Here is a 21,967-nt window from a genome sequence, read left to right on the forward strand (position 1 = left end):
GTCCATTTTGAAGCGAGCCGGTGGGACCCAGTAGTATCCGTATCAGACAAGAGACAAAATAAAAAGAGACCTCAAACGCTCTTTTCTTCCATTCAACCGGAGCAGCAGCAGCAAAATCAAACGAAACGCTTTTTTTTTTTTCTTTTTAATTTTCATAATTTGAAACTCTCCACCGCACACCAAAAGAGAGATTCTCGCCGGAGAAGAAAAGGGCTTTCCTTTCCAGATATTTCCGGAGAAAAGTTGTTGACTTTATCACTCCCCAAGTCCTCTCTTCCCTCTCCCAGAGATTTTTCTACTCCAATCTCATCATCATCATCTGGGGTTTTGTTTTGCCCCCTTTCTTTTCAAATGGTAAATTCAAATGCATTAACTCATTCCCCTTTGGCAATTGGAAACCCTAGTTGTTGTTAATGTTGTTGTTGTGGCGTTTGCTTACCTTTTTGGTTTTCCTTAATCGAGACTCTAATTCTTTTTGCCTCTGATTGTTTTTTAACTTCTGCAAGGTTTTGGTTTGACTATCTCTAGCTCTCTTCGACCAGCTTGCTCTTTTCTGACTTTTTCGTATAGTTTTTTTGCTTAGAGCTGCAATGTAGATGATATATGTGTTCCTTGAACTCGTGATTTAGTAGAGGCAGTATTGTTGATGTGTTTTTTATTGCAATGCAATGGTTGCAGGCTGCTCCAGTCATAATTGTGGGCTCACATGTGTGGGTTGAAGATCCACATTTGGCATGGATAGATGGACAAGTTACTCGAATCGATGGTGATAACATTCATGTCAAAACTAACAAGGGGAAAACTGTAAGTTTCTTTAAGATTATACCTTTACCTTTAAGATTATATCAACGATTAGTTTTGATAACTTCTTTGCTGTCAAGTATAAATGTTCGGACTTCCTTGTTGACCATGGTTCTCCTCACATATCCATCCATGTGTTGTATATTTCAGGTTGTGACGAATGTATATTTTCCCAAGGATACTGAAGTTCCACCTGTTGGTGTAGATGACATGACAAAACTTTCGTATTTGCATGAGCCTGGAGTCTTACAAAACCTAGAGACAAGATATGAACTCAATGAAATCTACGTAAGATATTTTACCTTTTTTTTCCTAGCATCTCATACTTTTTATTGCTGCATACTAATAAGTTTTGTGTTACTTCTGTAGACCTATACAGGGAATATTCTAATTGCAGTTAATCCATTCAAAAGGCTGCCTCATATTTATGAAACCGATATGATGGAACAATATAAGAGAGTTGCACTTGGAGAACTAAGTCCTCATGTTTTTGCAATCGGGGATGCCGCATACAGGTTTGTGCATGTTCACACCCATCTTTTTATCATACTTCTATCTGTTTTGTGTGATAATTTGCTTATTTAGTCACGGTGTGAGATATTAGGGCGATGATTAATGAAGGAAAAAGCAATTCGATTTTGGTAAGTGGCGAAAGTGGTGCTGGTAAAACTGAGACGACAAAGATGCTCATGAGGTACCTTGCCTTTTTGGGAGGGAGGTCTGGTGTAGAAGGAAGGACAGTTGAACAGCAAGTCTTAGAGGTTTGTTTGAACATTCATGTTTTAATGAAGATTGTTCCATTTATGGTTGTATGCAACTAAATGCTTATATCCCCACTTGAAATATTGCAGTCCAATCCGGTTCTTGAAGCGTTTGGCAATGCAAAAACTTTACGAAACAACAATTCGAGGTGCATTCTCCACCTTTCCAAATCTGTTTTTTATCAGCTAAATTCATTAATTAGTAATTAGTTTATTACCAGGATTTATTGTTAAATGCTTGGTTCCTTAGATTTTTTAAAAATGCTTCTAATTCTTCTGGTTGTGCCTTAAGAAAATTCGTACTCATGATTGTTTGGCCATTTTCATTCTTCTTGATGGCACCACCTTGCAGTCGTTTTGGTAAATTTGTTGAAATCCAATTTGACAAGAATGGAAGGATATCTGGGGCAGCTATTAGGACTTATCTGCTGGAGAGGTCCCGTCTTTGCCAAATCTCAGATCCCGAAAGGAACTACCATTGCTTTTATCTTCTTTGTGCTGCTCCGCCAGAGGTATTACATAATTCTTTTGGTAACTGACACATTATGTGCATGTTCTCCCCATGCCGATATCACACACTTTATTTTTGTAAATTCTTGGTTATTTTCCAGGATATAGAGAAGTACCAGCTGAAAAACCCACAGTCATTCCATTACCTAAACCAGTCAAGTTGTTATAAATTGGATGGTGTTGATGATGCTAGTGAATACCTTGAAACAAGAAAAGCTATGGATGTAGTTGGAATCAGTAATGATGAACAGGTCCTCAAATTGATGTGTTAAAGAGGTTAGTTTTCTGTTCCGCTACTTTCATGTTAGGGTCTGACATCTAAAGTAATATTTACAGGAGGCAATCTTCAGGGTGGTTGCTGCAATTCTTCATCTTGGTAACATTGATTTTGGAAAAGGGGAAGAGATTGATTCCTCTGTCATCAAGGATGAAGAATCCCGACATCATCTTAACTTGGCGGCAGATCTACTTATGTATGCTACTTCGTTTCTTACTATATTTGACACTGTTATTCCATTTTTGTTTTAGTGGATTATTCTCTAAATTGTGCACTTGTTTTGATAGGTGTGACGCCCAGAGCCTAGAAGATGCTCTTATTAGGCGTGTGATGGTTACACCTGAAGAGATTATCACGAGAACGCTTGATCCCAACAGTGCAATTGTTAGTAGGGATACCCTGGCCAAGACAATATATTCTCACTTGTTTGACTGGTGAAGCTATTCAAGCGAACCCCCTCTTCCATTTTCCCGCCTGGCATTTATATATTTATATATTCCATAATACATTTTATCCTGTCATCTACAGGATTGTGAACAAAATTAATACTTCCATCGGGCAGGACCCAAGGTCAAAGTCGATTATTGGAGTTTTGGATATCTATGGGTTTGAAAGTTTCAAATGCAATAGGTATTGTTTTATGTAAAACATAATTTGCTTTCACCTTTAGCCCATTTCATTCCAGGAGTGTAGGGACGACCAATCTAGACATGTTTAGATAGCTTTAAAGAAATAATTCCTTGTCATGTTCCGCTATTTGAACTGAAAATTGCATGTCTCTATTTTATCTGCAGCGTCTCAAAATTTAATAGAATTACAAGAACTAGCTGTGAACTTTTGTGATACTACGTTGGTTACATATAGTTTCATATAATGTCTGTCAAGATGTTGGAAGGAAATGCCAAACGTGGAAAGTTAGTAGATTTATCAATTATTGAAGTTGTCGTTGATTTCATGTTCTGCTTATGATACAGTTTTGAGCAATTCTGCATCAATTTCACGAATGAAAAACTGCAACAGCATTTTAATCAGGTTAACGTTTTTATATTTCCCTAATCGATCAGACCCTTTGGTTTTTGATAAGTAGATTGGACTTATTCTGGTAGCATTTTTTGCAGCATGTGTTCAAGATGGAGCAGGAAGAGTACACCAAAGAAGAGATCGATTGGAGTTACATAGAGTTTATTGATAACCAAGATGTTCTCGATTTAATTGAAAAAGTATGTTTCTCGTTTCTTATAATTTAACAGACTTGCATTTTCAGTTTGTTATACCTGATTGCTTGATGACAACTATATTTAGGTTTAAGAGCAGAGATCTTGTTTATTGCACAACTATGTTATGCTTTCCCTTTTCTTATGTTAAAATTGCATGTCTTCAATCAGAAACCAGGAGGAATTATTTCACTTCTAGATGAAGCCTGGTAAGCTTTATCGTTCTCTGATTGACTTGTATGCCTTTCATATAATAGTATAGTACTATCCACTCATGTTTACTGGTTGATTCAACACAGCATGTTTCCCACGTTTAAACATAACGACTTCTCCCAAAAGTTGTTCCTGACGTTCAAAAATCACAAGAGATTTTCTAAACCGAAGCTCTCTCCCACTGATTTTACCATATCCCATTATGCGGGAGAGGTACAGTATTGCTTCTTCATGATGTTTTTTTTTCTTTTACTTTCCTAAACGAATTGAAGTTGAAGCTTTCTGTTCTTGATGTGTTTCCAACATTTTGCAAGGTTACTTATCAATCAGACAATTTTCTCGATAAGAACAGGGACTATATAGTTGCTGAACATCAAGCGCTATTTACTGCATCTAATTGCTCATTTGTGGCGAGTTTGTTTCATGCACTTCATGAAGACTCATCCAGGTCATCAAAATTTTCTTCCATTGGGTCACGGTTCAAGGTATTGCATATTTGCATGTAAAATTCCTAAACATGTATTGCAAGCTTTAAAGTAAGTTTATTGATATTACTTATCTATATTGCAGCAACAACTTCACTCACTGATGGAAACGCTGAATGGTACAGAACCTCATTACATCAGATGTATAAAGCCGAACAATGTTCTTAAACCTGGTGTCTTTGAGAACTTCAACGTCATTCATCAATTACGTTGTGGGGTAAGGATGTCCCGTGTATTTACATCTCTTGTTAGACCTATAATACACCGCTCCTTTGTATTTTTATATAAATTTATAAGTGCAATCACCAAAGCAAGTATACAATAACACACTTACTTAAATACGATGGTTCTTTATATGTTTTGTATTCATTAAATGCAGTTTCTCCTCAGAAAATAACAACTAGTTTCATTTGTAGGGTGTTCTTGAAGCCATTAGGATCAGTTGCGCTGGCTATCCTACCAGGCTTGCCTTCTATGATTTTCTTGACCGTTTTGGTCTCCTTGCTCCAGAAGTTTTGGAAGGAAAGTAAGTCTCTCTCTGAGATTTATCTCCATGAACACTTTTGTTGAATAAACAATATATTCTTTGATGATAAGCAATTTTATCATATATTCTTTTACAGTTATGATGATAAAGTAGCTTGCCAAATGATTCTTGATAAGAAAGGTCTGAGGGACTACCAGGTGTGATATGAATTTTCATTCTGGTTTGCTGCTTTTCTTTCCAACTTATTTTCTTACAAGTTCATGGATACTTTTAGCGTTGTGGTCTTGATAAAAAAAATCTTTCTTCCATCATTCTCACTATCGACGTTGTCAGTATTTGTTCAGGTATCACATACGTACCTTTACCATGTTGTTCCCAGGTAGGAAAGACAAAGATTTTCCTTCGAGCTGGTCAGATGGCTGAATTAGATGCGAGGAGAGCAGAGGTGCTTGGGAATGCTGCCAGAGTCATTCAGAGGCAATTCCGCACATGTTTTGCCAGAAAGAATTTCCGTTCTATTCGCAATGCTGCTATTGTTTTGCAATCCTTCCTACGAGGTATTTTCTGCACAGCAGTAAGGTTTGACTACGGTGTAGGCTGTTCAGTCAGAATCATAGTGCTTACCCATTTTTTCTCATTTCCTCCTTTTGTTTCCATCATTTGAAGCATAATCCTCTCTTACCAGCTGATTGTTTTCTGTCTGATCATTTATTCTCCTTTTCTATTGGTAGTACTTAGCTGGTAGTTTTAATTTGTTGTATATATATGCTTTATTAATTGCAGGCGAAATTGCCCGGACAGTACACAAAAAAATGAGAATAGAAGCTGCAGCTCTAAGATTCCAGAAGAATTTCCGCCGGTTCATCGACAGGAAATCTTTTGTTACCACAAGATCATCGACAATCGTGTTGCAGACTGGCTTCAGGGCTATGATTGCACGTAGTGAATTCAGGTTAAGAAGGCAAACAAAAGCCGCCATTGTGCTTCAGGTAGATCGCAGTTTCCTTGTTACTGGGAGCGAACTACATATAACCTTCTTAGGAAGGAAATAGGCAAAGTTTGGTGACAGTTTCTTTGATGCATAAAAAATTCTTTTCTCCTTTATTTTCAGGCTCATTGGCGTGGTCGCCAAGCATACGCATACTACACAAGACTTCAGAAGGCAGCAATAGTCACGCAATGTGCCTGGAGATGCAGACTTGCTAGAAGAGAGCTTAGGATGCTGAAAATGGTTAGATTCTTTGCTTTATAACTTTTTGCTGCTTGTGTGCATGAAAAATATTATTCAGCTGTTTACTTCCATGTTGACATTGATTTAGGCTGCAAGAGAGACTGGTGCTCTTAAAGATGCTAAAGATAAATTGGAGAAGCGGGTTGAAGAGCTTACCTGGCGTATACAACTAGAGAAGCGGTTAAGGGTAACTTAGATGTCAATTTTTCGTTTGGAGATTCTTAGGTTAAACCAGGTTGCAGGTTGTTTCTGCAAAGTCAGTTACAAATTTGGATTATATTGTTATCTTTATACTGATAAACAGACTGATCTTGAGGAGGCAAAGGTGCAAGAAGTTGCAAAGCTGCAAGAGGCATTGCATACCATGCAGTTACAATTGAAGGAAGCTACTGCAATGGTAGTAAAAGAACAGGAGGCGGCTCGAATAACAATTGAAGAAGCAAGTTCAGTTAATAAGGAACCTGTTGTTGTTGAAGATACAGAGAAGATTGATACTTTGAGCAACGAAGTTGACAGGCTAAAGGTAAAAAACTGACATATTTAATCCAAATAGCTTCAAGATGTAACTGTCTGCACCATAAATGCAGATGTGTAAATTTAATAATGAGAATTCTTTCTGTTTCTGGATTCAAGAAAGAAAATGCTTGATGTGGCAAGCCTCCATATTTGATTTTTTTTGTGTCACTGATCTTTAATCTGAACATGGTCCTAATGCAGGGACTGTTGTCATCAGAAACACATAAGGCAGATGAAGCAAAGCAGGCTTATAGTAGTACTTTGGTCCAAAATGAGGAATTACGTAAGAAACTTGAAAAAGCTGGGAGAAAAATAGAGCAGCTTCAAGATTCTGTTCAGAGGTTTGTTTTCATTTGCAAATTTGAGATTATGATGCATTTGTTTACCCTTGTTAATAAGCTTTTATTTTCTCACGTCAATACGTCATGCAATTAGAGCTATAATTAGTATTGGATATTGCATTTAGGGCCTATTTGTTCTCTTAATTAAGAAGACTAACAAAAGATTCCCTTCCTATAAATTAGATTCCAAGAAAAGGTCTTTAACTTAGAGTCGGAGAATAAAGTACTTCGGCAACAAACTCTTACCATCTCACCGACTTCTAGAGCTTTGGCTCTAAGACCAAAATCTACCATAATTCAGGTACTAGTGGACACCGGCTATGTCTTTGCATTGATCTTCTTAACTGTGAGTATGACCTTTTTGATATTTCCTTGGAATTTCAGAGAACTCCCGAGAAAGATGCTTTCTCGAATGGAGAAAGAACACTGCTTCAGGTATGTTAACAAATAAAACAAGCCCCTTGTCTAATTACCATTTCCAGTGATGGAGATCTAATACTTGATGATATGCTCCAGGAACCTGAAACTGAGGATAGGCCCCAGAAATCACTTAATCAGAAACAGCAGGTAGCTATCACTTTGAAGCCTTGTCACATATGTCATTTGCGGCAACAAGATACTCTGTTTTGTGTCAATATGCATTTTGCATACTCATTATGTGCGGTTTTCCATCTTGCAGGAAAATCAAGAGCTATTACTGAAGTCTATTTCAGAAGATATAGGATTTTCTGAAGGCAAGCCTGTTGCTGCCTGCCTGATATTTAAGTGTCTGATACACTGGAGATCTTTTGAAGTAGAAAGAACCAGTATATTTAATCGTATTATCGAGACAATAGCATCTGCAGTCGAGGTAGTATTGATGTTCTTTCATACCTACGCAAATCTTCTTTTAGGGCTGTAGTATGTGTTCCAAGTGTTGGACAGTTCACCTGCTGCATGGGTGGTCGCATGCTAAATTTTACATCTTTGCAGATGCAGGAAAACAGCGATGTACTATGCTATTGGTTATCCAATTCCGCCACACTATTAATGTTGCTTCAACGCACTCTGAAAGCCGGTGCTACAGGAAGCATAATTACTCCCAGACGTCGGGGAATGCCTACATCTTTGTTTGGACGGGTGTCTCAGGTGGTTAGAAGTGTTACATATCTCTCTTAAATGCTTTGATTTCATTAATCTCACTTTTCTCTGCATAATAGAGTCTCCGAGGTTCTCCACAAAGTGCTGGATTCCCATTTATGAATGGAAGAGCGATTGGCGGTGGGCTAGATGAACTACGTCAAGTCGAAGCTAAATATCCTGCTTTGCTGTTCAAGCAGCAACTCACCGCTTTCCTAGAAAAGATATATGGAATGATCCGAGACAAGATGAAGAAAGAGATTTCTCCTCTGCTTGCTTCTTGCATCCAGGTAGGCATTCTTTTTAGTTTCCTTTTGCTCTCACAGAAAAATATCGTTTTTCTATAAGTATGGTATTAAACCCCCTAAGCCTGGTTTTGCTTTTGTGGTTTGATGGAAACAGGCTCCAAGGACACCAAAGGCACCACGTTCTGGTTTAGTAAAGGGACGTTCACAAAATAATTTTGTTGCTCAACAAGTGCTAATTGCTCATTGGCAAAGCATTGTTACATGTCTAAACGGCCACTTGAGGACTATGAGGGCCAATTATGTGAGTAAAATAAAAAAATTAGCCACAGCTGACATGTATTAGTTTTCGATTGTCTTTGTGTTTTCCTCACAAACTTTGAACTTTCCAAAAATGCAGGTGCCTTCGTTGCTAATTTCTAAAGTGTTCGGGCAGATATTTTCGTTTATCAATGTTCAGTTGTTTAACAGGTAAATGTGTTATAGTTGGCACTGTCATGTCGCTATATAGTAGATATCCACTTATGTTTTTCTTTTTTGTCAATCGTGTAGCCTTCTTTTGAGACGTGAGTGCTGCTCGTTTAGCAATGGAGAGTATGTAAAAACAGGGCTTGCGGAGCTGGAAAAGTGGTGCCATGATGCAACGGAGGAGGTAATAGATGTTCAAATCCTCTTTGGATTTTTCCGACAGTTTGCTTATTAAAAGATGCTTGTTGTGTTCCAGTTTGTTGGTTTGGCTTTGGATGAACTAAAGCACATCAGACAAGCTGTTGGCTTCTTGGTTATACATCAGAAGCCTAAGAAGAGCTTAAAAGAGATAACTACCGAACTTTGTCCGGTTAGTTCAATTGTTTTTTGCGCCCTTTTCTTCATCAGTTAATCTCATGTAAATCGAATGAAACTTCTTTGTTTCTCTGCAGGAGCTTAGCATTCAGCAAGTGTACAGGATCAGTGTTATGTATTGGGACGACAAATACGGTACACAGAGCGTATCTCCAGAGGCAAGTGAATATTTTTCTGTCTTGATTTCACTTTCATCTGATTGATAGACACGCTCGAGCAAACCGTTTACATTAGTCTTACTTGGAGTCATGTTTTAAGAAAACCCAAGATTATCGAGAGCGGATTGTAACAGAAGAGCTAAGTACGTTCTTTTAAATTCGCTTGACAAAACAATGGTGATGCAGGTGATAGCAAGCATGCGGTTTACGATGTCAGATGAATCAACGAACGTGATCAGCAACTCGTTTTTACTAGATGACGATTCGAGGTAAACCCCAGAAAGAAAAAGAAAAAGAAAAACATTAACAAAACAAACGCTAAGATTTCACTTTTAAAAGGGTTGATCTTTTGAAAAAATTATGGGTCTTGGTGATTTTTTTTGCAGCATCCCATTCTCGGTTGACGATATCTCGAAATCGATGCAAAACGTAGAGGTTGCAGAGGTTGATCCTCCTCCGCTGATTCGCCAAAACTCCAACTTCATGTTCTTGTTGGAAAGGTCAGACTGAAGTTGCAGACAGAAGTAGTAAATTCCCTTTACCCGATCGATCTCTAGGACATTCTTCAGATTAGGAGATCAGAATTGTGCTGTACATTAGTACATTAGGCCTATCTTGCTAGTGGCTTTGGTACTATTTTTCTATTAACATGGGGTAATGGGTAGGAAAACTATATATATATAAAAAAATAACCATTTCAACTGTTGTTATTTGTGAATTAAATGTTGAGAAATCTAACAAATGTGCCATGTACAGTGAAAAAACTTATGAAATCTGCCATATACGCTAAAGCCTTTCGAAATATGCCATGTCGATGGCATTGGGTGTGAGTTTAATTACCCAATTGACCTTGGGAGTTAACTGTAGTAAATAATTTAAAGTAACTCGTATGTAAACTAACTCGTATGTAAAACTCAATCGTCGCCCTCTTCTGCTTCTTCTCCGGTAATTGCTATTCCTCATACGTCTCTCCGTTTTCGACGTTGTCACCGTTTGCTGTTACTCTACTAAGTCAATTCTTCTGTGGATACCGCCAGTCGTTAGTAAGACAAAATCTCCTTCGTGAGTTATTTCCGGCGGAAATCACTTCGCCTTCTCAGCTATGAGTTTCTCTACTCTCTTGGCCGTTGTCGGAGGGTAATTTTCCGATTTTACCGCCGTCATATATATATATAGATACTTACTTGTAAAAATTGATTGACTTATAATCTCTTTCAATTATTTCACAGTCCTCGTCGAGGCAGTCCAACAGATGCCTCTGATTTCGTCAACGACACAACCGAAGCCGATTATCAGCCTGCCCCCACCGTAGGGTAAGCATATTCAAAATTTTATTTTGAAATCTAGTGGACCACATCGAACTAGGTTTTCCTGATATTGTGGACCAGATCTGTAAATATCGATTATGTTGTCCATTGTTTCCTTATATTACGAATGTGGACGACACTTATGTCTTTTTAAGTTGTCCACCATAACATGTCTACCGTAAGTTTTATTTTCTTTATGTTCCAGCGTTTCCTTTTGACTAGATTGTAGTTGTCTACCGTCTTTTACATATTGTCTATTACTTGATTGTAGTTGTCTACATTGTAGTTGTCTACCGTGTTTTACATTTTGTCTATCACATAGTCTTATTTTACTGATGTCTACCAGTCAATTGTTGTCCTCTTTTTCACCAACATTATTGTCCTTCATAAAAGTTGTCCTCCCGAGTATATGTCGTTTAAAGTACTTGTCTATCTTTTCACAGGAACCTGAACCCCACACTGATAGTCTTGCGGAGTAATAACGAAACGTTGCCTCCTCGGCTATTTGCATCTGATCGCTATCCTCAGAAAGGACGTATTAACTCTTACTCGAAACCAGAGTATCTCCTTGACATTGTTGAAGTCTTGGATGGGACGAAAGAGTTTGATTGGCTTAAGTCGTCTTCCTTTGGTTGTTTGTTCCACCTACCAGTAAGGAAGAGTTCGCTGTTAGGGAAACTGGTCCATCAAATACTTTGTCGATTGATTCTTACTAAGAAGAGACATGAGCTCTGGTTCGTTTTTGGCGGTCATTGATATGTTACAGTTTTGACTCACTTTGACCCCGTTTATTTGATAGTTTTGTAGTTGTTTGAGTCTTTTTCAGGTTATAATAAGAGGTTAGGAAGCTAAAAACAAGGATTGGAACAGCAGGAGCAATGGGAGCAGAAATGAGTTGAATTGGAGCAGAAAAGCTGATTTTAAACCCAGGAGCACATGCTCCCGATTTCCGAGCACATGCTCCCAACTCTACGGATTCATGACGACACGTGGCAAGCATCTAGGCGCCGATTCCCTGCCTAATTCCCCTTATTTTAGGCGATCCTTTGTGAGAGAAAGAGGGCTGAGATCGCTTTTTAATAGGAAGATTTGAATTTGGATTCTTTCCTTATTTTTCTCTACTTGTATGCTATTTAACCTAGGGTTTTTAGGAGAGAAAATATACCTTTTCTTTTGTTTTTGAGCGACGTTTTTGTGAGAGGGAGAAGAGCGGCTACCTTGTGAAGCATTCTCTGAACCCTTTTTATTTTTATGTCATTGAATTTCTCATCTTTTGCTATGATTCATTTCTCTATGTCTGAGTAGTTTTCTTTGCTAGATTAGGGGTTTCAAAAGGGGTTTCATGGGTTAGCAACAGAACACAAATAGGGCTTTATATAATCGATTGTCTTCACTATTGTTAGACTTAATGCTTAGGTTGATTTGATCACCCAATCTATGATTCTAGGTTTATCTATTCATCAAAAGTGTAATAGGTTGCTAGAAAAGACATTAGTGGGCAAATTATCCTAGACCTGCGAAAGTTGATGTGTAGGTGATTTGTGAACTTATCATTCCTGTTCTTTAATGTTTGTCTGCGATTCTGGGCTCAAACGACAGTTTAGGGTTTATGGACCGCCGAGCATGTGCTCCGGATGTCTGAGCACGTGCTCCGCGTTTCCGCACAGAATCGATCAGATAGAGTTATTGATACCACGACAGTGGATCAGTTTATATTTATGTTTGAGTTCTAGACTAGTACTTAATCTATGCCCTGAATAGTTGTTTAGTTGCTATCTCTGAAATTCCCCTGATCTAGTGTTTTGCTTATTGCCTTTTTATACCGTTTTAATCGCGTTACTGTTACCAAACAAACCCAACTTTGAATTGTCTTAGCTTGAAATTGAACCAATAGAACCATAGAGTAAAACTTGGTCTTCGTGGGATTCGACCCCTATGTACTACTTCTTTGCTGTGCACTTGTAGTAGGAAAATAGGGTTTAAAACTCTGTGTATCAAGTTTTTGGCGCCGTTGCCGGGGACCAAATTTTTACCTTTGGTTTTCGGCGAAATTACTAGACTAAGACTTTACTGATTTGTCTTTCTGCTTCTTCTTTGCGTGTGTTTCAGGTGCATGTCAAGAAGATCTACAAGAAGAAACAACACCGAAGAACTAGTTGCTTTGTCAGCCGCAGAGCTCTCTTTGGCAGAAAGAACAAACCGCAAGAACAGAAAGTTTCAATCCGTCAACATGGGTGACAACAGAAACAATGAGGATATGGCTGCCGAGTTGCAGCAACTTCGACAACAGTTGGGGCAGTTGCTCCGTGCTCAACACGAAAGAGCCGCGCCGCCACAACCGTCCATAGGGGACAAGGACAACCCGCATGCGTTCTACACCAACTGAGCGGCTATTGTTCCTCCCACCATCCAGAGACAAGATTTTGAGATCAAGCCACAGATGATCTCTCTAGTGAAGCAGCACCTATTTCACGGTCTCCCAGCTGAGATTCCGATGGACCACATCGAGAATTTTGAGGAGATATGTAGCACCACTGGTTCAAATGGGACACCGCCAGACTTCCTAAAGTGCAAGCTCTTTCCCTTCTCTCTTGCGGATAGAGCTTCATGTTGGCTGAAGTCATTGCCACCTGGGTCTCTGACATCATGGGAATAGTGTAGATCTGCATTTCTGGACCATTTCTACACCAAGGCTAAGACCGCTGCCCTGAGGAACAAGATTTCATCGTTCCAACAGCACACTGGAGAAGCCTTCTACGAGGCTTGGGAGAGGTACAAAGAGTACCGTAGAGAGTGTCCGCACCATGGATTCAGTGATGAACAGATTCTGGGCATTTTCTATGATGGAGTTAACTGGGACTACAGAAACGCTCTCAACTCGGCCAGCAATGGGGATTTTATGACAAAGTCTAAGGAAGGAGCATATCAGTTGATTGAGAACCTAGCTGCAAGCTCCAGCAACAAGGCTCCTGAGTATGACAGGTCCGTGAAGGTCAACAGTTTCGATACGCAAAAGATCGACGAGTTGACAGCCAAGGTGAACCTTCTTCTGAAGGGGAGCTAGAAAACTGTCCATTTTGTCGATGAGACCGGAGACATGCCGCTAGCTCAGGAGATTTGTGATGGAGAGGATGAAACGATGGAGGTTAATTATGTGAGTGGGCAAGGTTTTGTGCAGAACATGGGTTTCAACCCGAACTACAGAAGCCATCCGAATTTGTCCTATAGAAGCACCAACGTGGAGAATCCTTAGGATCAGGTGTATCCGCAGCAAGGAGCTCAAAATCAGATGGGTTATCAGAAAACCTTCTCAAACAACTTCCAAGGCAAACAGTTTGTGCCCACTCAAAACCGTTTCCAAGGGGGGAACCAGCAGGCATATACAAGCGCTCAGCAAGCACTGCCTTTCACCAACCAGCAGTTGGGACCTTCATCTGCTAGCAGCTCTCAGGATGAGCTGAAAAACATGATGCAACAACTCTTGGTGAATCAACAAAAAGCTTCAGTGGAAATCAACGCTAAGGTCGATACCATGTACAATGACCTTAATGGGAAGTATGAGGCAGTAATGTCACATGTGAAGAAGCTTGATGTTCAGGTTGCACAGACTGCTGAAGCCGTGAAAAGAACTCATGGGACTTTGCCCGGAAAAGGGGAAGCAAACCCGCGGAACGAGTATGTCAATGCGATTGAGCTAAAGGGAGGAAAGAAGTTACCCCCTAGAGAAGCACCATCCGCTAGGATTGACAAGGGCAAGGGTATTGCTGAAGAATACCTTCCTCAACATGCTGCTGAGACTCCACCGTTGAGTCAAAAAGAAGTCGAAGCATCCGGCGAGCATGTGCTCCCACCCAGCGAGCACGTGCTCCCGACTCCCGATCAGACCGTTTCTACTGAGGTACCTCCTGTACGTGTGTACACCCCTAGGGTTCCTTACCTTGTTCCTCCTAAGAAATCTCGCAAGGATTTGGAGGATGCAAAGTGCAAGGAGATGTTGAGAGAATTGACGGTAAGACTACCCCTAGCTGATGCTGTTCAGATGATACCTGCTTTGAAAAGATATGTGAAAGGGTTAGTTTCTGGGCGAGTGTCAGAGGAAGAGAACATGATGATGGTTTCAAGAGAGTGCAGTGCTGTGCTGCAAAACAAAGTGCTAAAGAAGAGAGATGATCCAGGGCGATTTGTCTTATCCGTGAGAATCGGTAAAACGATTTTTGCAGACTCCCTCTGTGATCTAGGTTCCAGTGTGAACCTTATGCCATATTCAGTGGCTAAAAGGCTGTGATACACGAAGTTCAAGTCTACACGGATTTCGTTAGTATTCGCGGATAGATCCACCAAGCGCCCCATAGGAGTGTTGGAGGATTTACATGTCCAGATAGGGGACACGCTTATACCAGCAGACTTTGTGGTTCTAGAACTTGAAGAAGAACCATGTGACCCCCTGATCTTAGGTAGATCATTCTTATGCACAGCTGGTGCGATTATAGATGTGCAAGGGGGAGCGATCGATCTCCAGCTGGGGGATATGATTGCAAGGTTTGAGATGAACAAGCTGCTCAAGAAACCTATGATAGATGGTCAGACTTTTGTGGTTGATGATGGTTCGGAGGTTGCACATGAGGTTACCGATGAAGTTCTCACTCTCGACCCGTTGGAGGTTGCCTTGACAAAGGCAGAGGGTAAGTATGGATTCTTGAATGAGGAAGCTGATGGTTTTACACGCATTTTGGATGTAGGTACACGGTTCCAGCAACTGGTAGCTTATGCCAGCCTAGACGATGAGAACCAATCAGGGGAGGAATCCGCCGAGGGAGCACCTGCTCTGGATTCTGGAGCACATGCTCCGGTAAAGTCAGCGGACGGTCCTTGGAGCGAGTTAAGAGCTCCAAAGGTAGAGCTAAAACCACTTCCAGCCGGACTAAGGTACGCGTTCCTAGGTCCTAACTCTACATACCCCGTGATAGTGAACTCTGAACTAAACAATGTAGAGACCGCTTTGCTCCTTTGTGAACTTAGGAAGTATAGAAATACTCTAGGGTATTCGCTAGATGACATCCCAGGAATCTCACCAGATCTTTGCATGCATAGGATACATCTAGAAGATGAATCAATGACTTCGGTAGAACATCAGAGGAGGTTGAACCCGAATCTAAAGGATGTTGTTAAGAAAGAGATAATGAAACTTCTAGATGCGGGTGTAATTTATGCTATTTCTGATAGTTCCTGGATTAATCCAGTTCATGTAGTCCCTAAGAAAGGTGGAATTACAGTGGTTAAGAATGATAAGGATGAGTTGATTCCTATTAGGACAGTTACGGGACATCGCATGTGCATAGACTATAGAAAACTTAATGCTGTGACCCGTAAGGATCATTTTCCTTTGCCGTTTATTGATCAAATGCTTGAGAGACTGGCTAACCATCCTTACTACTGTTTCTTAGATGGCTATTCAGGTTTCTTTCAGATCCCAATCCACCCCGACGATCAAGAGAAGACCACATTCACATGTCCTTACGGCACCTTTGCTTACCGCAGAATGCCGTTTGGCTTGTGCAATGCACCAGCGACCTTCCAACGATGCATGATGTCCATTTTCACTGACCTGATTGAGGATATAATGGAAGTTTTCATGGACGATTTCTCCGTCTATGGGAGCTCCTTTTCTGTTTGTTTGTCTAATTTGTGCAGGGTGTTGCAGCGGTGTGAAGACAAACATCTGGTGCTGAATTGGGAGAAATGCCACTTCATGGTCAGAGATGAGATAGTGCTGGGACACAAGATTTCTGAAAAGGGGATTGAGGTTGACAAAGCCAAGGTTGAGGTGATGATGAGTTTACAACCGCCTAATTCGGTAAAAGGGATCCGCAGTTTCCTTGGCCACGCCGGTTTCTACAGACGGTTCATTAAGGATTTCTCCAAGATAGCAAGACCACTTACCCAGCTGTTGTGTAAGGAAGTGAAGTTTGATTTCGATTCTGCTTGCTTAGAGGCCTTTCACACGATCAAAGGAGCTTTGGTTAGCGCTCCGATTGTACAACCGCCAGATTGGGACCTTCCCTTTGAGGTCATGACTGATGCGAGTGATTATGCCGTGGGAGCAGTTCTGGGACAGAGAAAAGACAAGAAGCTGCATGTGATATACTATGCCAGCCGCACCTTGGACGAGGCTCAGTGCAAGTATGCTACAACCGAGAAAGAACTTTTAGCGGTTGTGTTTGCTTTTGAGAAGTTCCGATCATACCTTGTTGGTTCCAAAGTGGTTGTTCACACTGATCATGCAGCATTGAGGTATCTACTGACCAAGAAGGATGCAAAACCAAGGCTACTCCGTTGGATTTTGTTGCTTCAAGAGTTTGACTTGGAGAATGAGGATAGAAGAAGAGCTACCCTTGGATGATAGCCTTTCTGAAGAACATGTTTACTCGATCAGCATCTTTGATCCCGCCGAGCACATGCTCCGCCTGGGAGCACATGCTCCAAAAACCCCGTGCAAGGCAATCGATACCAACAAACAGCCGAGTTTTCCCTGGTTTAGAGAGTATGCAAACTACCTAGCAGCAGAGAAAGAACCTACTGAGTTTGTGGGGAACAAGAAGAAGAAGTTCCTAAAAGACATAAGGCGGTATTTTTGGGATGAGCCTTACCTCTATAGGCATTGCTCGGATGGTGTTTTCAGGAGGTGTGTGACTGAGGAGGAGGTTCCTGGAGTCTTGTTTCATTGCCATAGCTCACCCTATGCTGGACACTTTGCTACTTTCAAAACCGTGTCCAAAGCTCTTCAAGCGGGTTATTGGTGGCCTACCATGTTCAGAGATGTGCAGCGGTTCGTGTCTACTTGCGACACATGTCAGAGACAAGGGAACATCAGCAGGAGGAATGAAATGCCTCAGAATTTCATCTTGGAGGTTGAGGTATTTGATGTTTGGGGAATTGACTTCATGGGACATTTCCCGAACTCATTCGGCAATGAGTACATATTGGTGGCTGTAGATTACGTGTCCAAGTGGGTAGAAGCTTTGGCCAGCCCCAATAATGATGCAAAGACCGTGCTCAAGATGTTCAAGTCGGTTATTTTCCCACGGTTTGGTGTCCCACGGGTAGTCATTAGCGATGGTGGATCGCATTTCATTAACAAGGTCTTTGAGAGTCTTCTCAAGAAGAATGGAGTGAGGCACAAGGTCGCCACCCCCTACCACCCACAAACAAGCGGCCAAGTTGAGATCTCTAACCGGGAGATCAAGAGCATTTTGCAAAAAACAGTGAACATAACAAGGAAGGATTGGTCTCTGAAGCTAGATGAGGCTCTATGGGCTTATAGAACCGCCTACAAAACACCCCTGGGGACTACACCGTTTCACTTGGTGTATGGTAAGGCGTGTCACTTGGTGTATGGTAAGGCGTTTCACCATTTCACAAGGCTGCTTGGGCAGTGAAAATGCTGAACTTTGACACTAAGAGCGCCCATGAAAGGAGGAAGATGCAACTGCATGAGCTAGAGGAGATTAGGCACCTCGCCTATGAAAACTCAAAACTCTACAAGGAGCGTACCAAAGCCTACCATGACAAGCGGATCATCACTAGGACCTTTGCTCCTAATTATCAAGTCTTGTTGTTCAACTCTAGGCTGAAACTGTTTCCCGGAAAGCTAAGATCACGATGGTCCGGACCCTTCACCATCAAGGAGATTAGACCATATGGGGCTGTTGTGTTGCTGGACACAAAAGAAGGAGAATTTGTGGTGAATGGACAGAGGCTGAAACCATATCTTGCCGCCTCTGAGCACGCAAGGGGTGAAACCTTCGCCCTAGGCGACCCTCCTATTGCCTAAGGAGCTTTCGAGTCAAGCTAATGACTTAAAACAAGCGTTGGGTGGGAGGCAACCCACCAGGTATATATTGCTGAGTTTTTCTTTTTAGGATTTGTTTCTTCTCTTTTCGGTTTCAGGAATGTTGGAAGAAGATGCGGAGCACATGCTCGCAGGACGCGAGCAACCCGATGCACATGCTCGGCGAACTGAGAAAAAAAAAGAAAAAAGATGCAGAGCACATGCTCGCAGGACGCGAGCAACCCGATGCACATGCTCGGCGAACAGAGAACAAAAGAAGAAAAAGAGAAGAGCGATTGGGCCAGGTAAGTTTAATGAATTTCAGGTCCAGGCCCAGGTAACCCACCAAATCGCACACCCTCCTCTCTTCTTCTTCTCCTTCTTCTTCTTTTTTTCTTATTTTCTAGGTCTCTCTTTGGCTTATTTTCACACCGGAGACGGTGTGAAGTAAGTCCGGGGGAGGGCACCTATGACATTTGTTTTCTTTATTTTTCTTTTTATTGAGTCAGTTTGTCATGTGAGTCGAACCAAAACTTGTGGGAATTAGGACCGAAATCTGTGATGCTTTTAACCATTTGTGAGTTTGACCGTTTTTCCTAGTGACCATTGTTGCAGAACTAAGAGTACAGAGACGAGCTAATACCTCTTCACATTCGGACCCTTCTCCTGGCCAGAAAAGCTTCATCCCATTAAGGTTTCACCGGAAAGACTTAGACTCTACTTTATTGGAACCTAACCGGATTTAAATTCTTCTCGTTTTGGGTATTAGGATAGGGAACGTGTCACATATTCAGGACTTCTTATTCATTTTGTCAATCTTGCTGATCCTGAATAGCTAGCTCATTTTAAGTTAGTACCCACCCCGAGCCTAACCTCCTTTCAAACCACTTGCACTTGTATTTTTGTTTTCTCATTCTGTGCAGCTATGTGCAAAACGGTCGGGGAGAGCAGGACTGACACAATCTCTAACTCGCTCTTGCTGGAGAACCAAAGAGGAAAGAGCCGGACGGACAGAGCACGTGCTCCAACCCAGCGAGCACCTGCTCCGAAATTATATACATTCGAGTCCGCGAGTTGTTTTGAGCAGAGAGAGAGCCTAGGATACGGTCCGCATGCTCCAGGGGCAATATCAGAAGAAGATCCCCCATCATCCTTCATATGTCTAAAAAAAAAAAAAAAAAAAAAAAAAAAAAAAAAAAAAAACGTTTAAGGATGATGGAAAGGGACCAGAGCTAGTGTTACACACCCCCGAGCATGCGTTGTACCCTGAGGAGAAAAGAGAGGCTGAGTTTGAGAAGATAAGAAGAGGAGAGTGATTAGAGGTTGTGGACATCAATGAGTCCACTCTCCCTTACCATTTTGTGCGATATCCTGCATCTCTTTCGAAGTAATGGTAACCCCTAAACATTCTATAGCTCCACCATTAAAACAGCCTTTTATCTACCAAGCCTCGATCTCACTAGCTTAATGCCCTTAATGAGAAGCTCACGCCAATTTTAATTGAATGTAAAGAGTCTTTGTCTGGAAAGTGATATTTTTCTGGGTTTGATTGCCAATTATGGTTCTGGTTTTGGAGATGTTTGCTGGAGAAGTTTTTGGTATAGCTTGTTCTAACACATGTGGTCTGCAGGTCATGGTCTACTCACGGTTTCTGAGATTTTTGCGAGTTCCCACCTTGGCTCTCTTGGCGCTTGGTTTGAGTTTGTTTGAGGACAAACAAAGATCTAAGTCCGGGGGAGTTGATATGTTACGGTTTTGACTCACTTTGACCCCGTTTATTTAATAGTTTTGTAGTTGTTTGAGTCCTTTTCAGGTTATAATAAGAGGCTAGGAAGCTAAAAAAAAGGATTGGAACAGCAGGAGCAATGGGAGCAGAAAGGAGTTGAATTGGAGCAGAAAAGCTGATTTTAGATCCAGGAGCACATGCTCCCGATTTTCGAGCACATGCTCCCAACTCTATGGATTCATGACGACACGTGGCAAGTATCTAGGCGCCGATTCTCTGCCTAATTCCCCTTATTTTAGGCGATCCTTTGTGAGAGAAAGAGAGCTGAGATCGCTTTTTAATAGGAAGATTTGAATTTGGATTCTTTCCTTATTTTTCTCTACTTGTATGCTATTTTTATGTCATTGAATTTCTCATCTTTTGCTATGATTCATTTCTCTATGTCTGAGTAGTTTTCTTTGCTAGATTAGGGGTTTCAAAAGGGGTTTCATGGGTTAGCAACAGAACACAAATAGGGCTTTATATAATCGATTGTCTTCACTATTGTTAGACTTAATGCTTAGGTTGATTTGATCACCCAATCTATGATTCTAGGTTTATCTATTCATCAAAAGTGTAATAGGTTGCTAGAAAAGACATTAGTGGGCAAATTATCCTAGACCTGCGAAAGTTGATGTGTAGGTGATTTGTGAACTTATCATTCCTGTTCTTTAATGCTTGTCTGCGATTCTGGGCTCAAACGACAGTTTAGGGTTTATGGACCGTCGAGCATGTGCTCCGGATGTCTGAGCACGTGCTCCGCGTTTCCGCACAGAATCGATCAGATAGAGCTATTGATACCACGACAGTGGATCAGTTTATATTTATGTTTGAGTTCTAGACTGGTACTTAATCTATGCCCTGAATAGTTGTTTAGTTGCTATCTCTGAAATTCCCAAGAATTACTCCTGATCTAGTGTTTTGCTTATTACCATTTTATACCGTTTTAATCGCGTTACTGTTACCAAACAAACCCAACTTTGAATTGTCTTAGCTTGAAATTGAACCAATAGAACCATAGAGTAAAACTTGGTCTTCGTGGGATTCGACCCCTAAGTACTACTTCTTTGCTGTGCAATTGCAGTAGGAAAATAGGGTTTAAAACTCTGTGTATCAGTCATCCCATACGCTTTTCCCTGAAAGAGTTTGCTTTTGTCACTGGTCTGAACTACGACCAATTGCCAAGTCAAAATGAAATTGCCAAATTGCAGAATCCGGGGGAAGGTGATTAACCTTACTGTAAGTCTCTTTTAGGACCTAACAACTCATATACTATACAAGAGATTGTTGATATGTTGAAACTAGACAAGAGGATGCCAAAGTCGAAGAAAATGGATGGCGCAAGGAGGTTGCAATTGGCGCTAATTGTAAATGTTGAGGGTATATTGCTTTGCGACTCATCTACTGTTAGAGATTCAAAAAAAATTGTGGAGATGGTGAAAGATGTAGAAGCATTTGCCAAATATCCGTGGGGGCGTCTATCATTTGGCAAGACAATAGAAATGGTGAAAGTTGGTGATAAAGTCGATTGTGTTGACAAACTAGTTGACAAATTTAACCAGTCACATAAAGCAACTCACGGGTTTACACTTTCCTTCCAACTGTTGATTTTTCATGCTATTCCCCTCCTGGAAAAGTACCTTCCAGAAGCAACGGATGAGTTGAGGTTTACGGATCGTTCAGTCCTCCAACTCACCATGCTTAAGACCTTCCACAATTTCTCAAACCGAGATTGATCCTACTGTAAGTTTTATAATCTATTCCACCATTTAAATTAAATATTTAATTTGTTTGGTATATAAGTTGGTGATAATTTTTCCAAACGCAGGTTCAAATTCAAAGCATATTACCCTATGCAGACCGGAA

The 21,967-nt window shown here is 40.9% G+C and overlaps 2 protein-coding genes, 1 non-coding gene and 1 pseudogene across 3 annotated transcripts; 3 read left to right on the forward strand and 1 right to left on the reverse strand.

Moving 5' to 3' along the window:
* The first annotated feature begins 79 nt into the window (after positions 1-79).
* Positions 80-9,943, forward strand: LOC104740452 (myosin-5-like). The gene is made up of 38 exons (XM_087484004.1): positions 80-354; positions 679-804; positions 952-1,089; positions 1,171-1,316; positions 1,406-1,562; positions 1,653-1,711; positions 1,915-2,074; positions 2,174-2,323; positions 2,409-2,545; positions 2,637-2,783; positions 2,878-2,979; positions 3,324-3,381; positions 3,468-3,569; positions 3,735-3,772; positions 3,863-3,989; positions 4,091-4,261; positions 4,347-4,478; positions 4,678-4,787; positions 4,885-4,945; positions 5,128-5,305; positions 5,532-5,737; positions 5,860-5,979; positions 6,068-6,166; positions 6,284-6,502; positions 6,697-6,836; positions 7,020-7,137; positions 7,221-7,271; positions 7,353-7,403; positions 7,516-7,686; positions 7,809-7,964; positions 8,036-8,245; positions 8,358-8,504; positions 8,601-8,671; positions 8,753-8,852; positions 8,925-9,038; positions 9,121-9,201; positions 9,388-9,470; positions 9,588-9,943. The coding sequence occupies exons 1-38, from the start codon at positions 352-354 to the stop codon at positions 9,709-9,711; spliced, it is 4,563 nt and encodes a 1,520-aa protein (XP_087340130.1). The 5' UTR covers positions 80-351; the 3' UTR covers positions 9,712-9,943.
* Positions 9,944-10,198: 255 nt separating this feature from the next.
* On the forward strand, positions 10,199-11,785 carry LOC147927924 (uncharacterized). The gene is made up of 4 exons (XM_087484005.1): positions 10,199-10,338; positions 10,431-10,514; positions 10,952-11,242; positions 11,335-11,785. The coding sequence occupies exons 1-4, from the start codon at positions 10,304-10,306 to the stop codon at positions 11,339-11,341; spliced, it is 417 nt and encodes a 138-aa protein (XP_087340131.1). The 5' UTR covers positions 10,199-10,303; the 3' UTR covers positions 11,342-11,785.
* A 1,427-nt stretch (positions 11,786-13,212) lies between these two features.
* On the reverse strand, positions 13,213-13,319 carry LOC147927925 (small nucleolar RNA R71). The gene has a single exon (XR_015581143.1). It is a non-coding gene; the product is annotated as a small nucleolar RNA R71 (small nucleolar RNA).
* A 655-nt stretch (positions 13,320-13,974) lies between these two features.
* Positions 13,975-17,944, forward strand: LOC147927926 (uncharacterized; annotated as a pseudogene).
* The last annotated feature ends 4,023 nt before the right edge of the window (positions 17,945-21,967 follow it).

This window comes from Camelina sativa, chromosome 14, assembly GCF_030686135.1.
Source record: "Camelina sativa cultivar CO46 ecotype springtype chromosome 14, ASM3068613v1".
NCBI classification, from domain to species: Eukaryota; Viridiplantae; Streptophyta; class Magnoliopsida; order Brassicales; family Brassicaceae; genus Camelina; species Camelina sativa.

Excerpts from the sequence above, each read along its gene's own strand:
- LOC147927924 (XM_087484005.1), top strand. The coding sequence starts at position 10,304 with ATGAGTTTCTCTACTCTCTTGGCCGTTGTCGGAGG. Across the intron at positions 10,339-10,430 it reads CTCTTGGCCGTTGTCGGAGG|TCCTCGTCGAGGCAGTCCAA; the intron begins GTAATTTTCCGA and ends ATTATTTCACAG. Across the intron at positions 10,515-10,951 it reads CAGCCTGCCCCCACCGTAGG|GAACCTGAACCCCACACTGA; the intron begins GTAAGCATATTC and ends ATCTTTTCACAG.
- LOC104740452 (XM_087484004.1), top strand. Across the intron at positions 6,503-6,696 it reads ACGAAGTTGACAGGCTAAAG|GGACTGTTGTCATCAGAAAC; the intron begins GTAAAAAACTGA and ends GTCCTAATGCAG. Across the intron at positions 8,672-8,752 it reads AATGTTCAGTTGTTTAACAG|CCTTCTTTTGAGACGTGAGT; the intron begins GTAAATGTGTTA and ends TCAATCGTGTAG.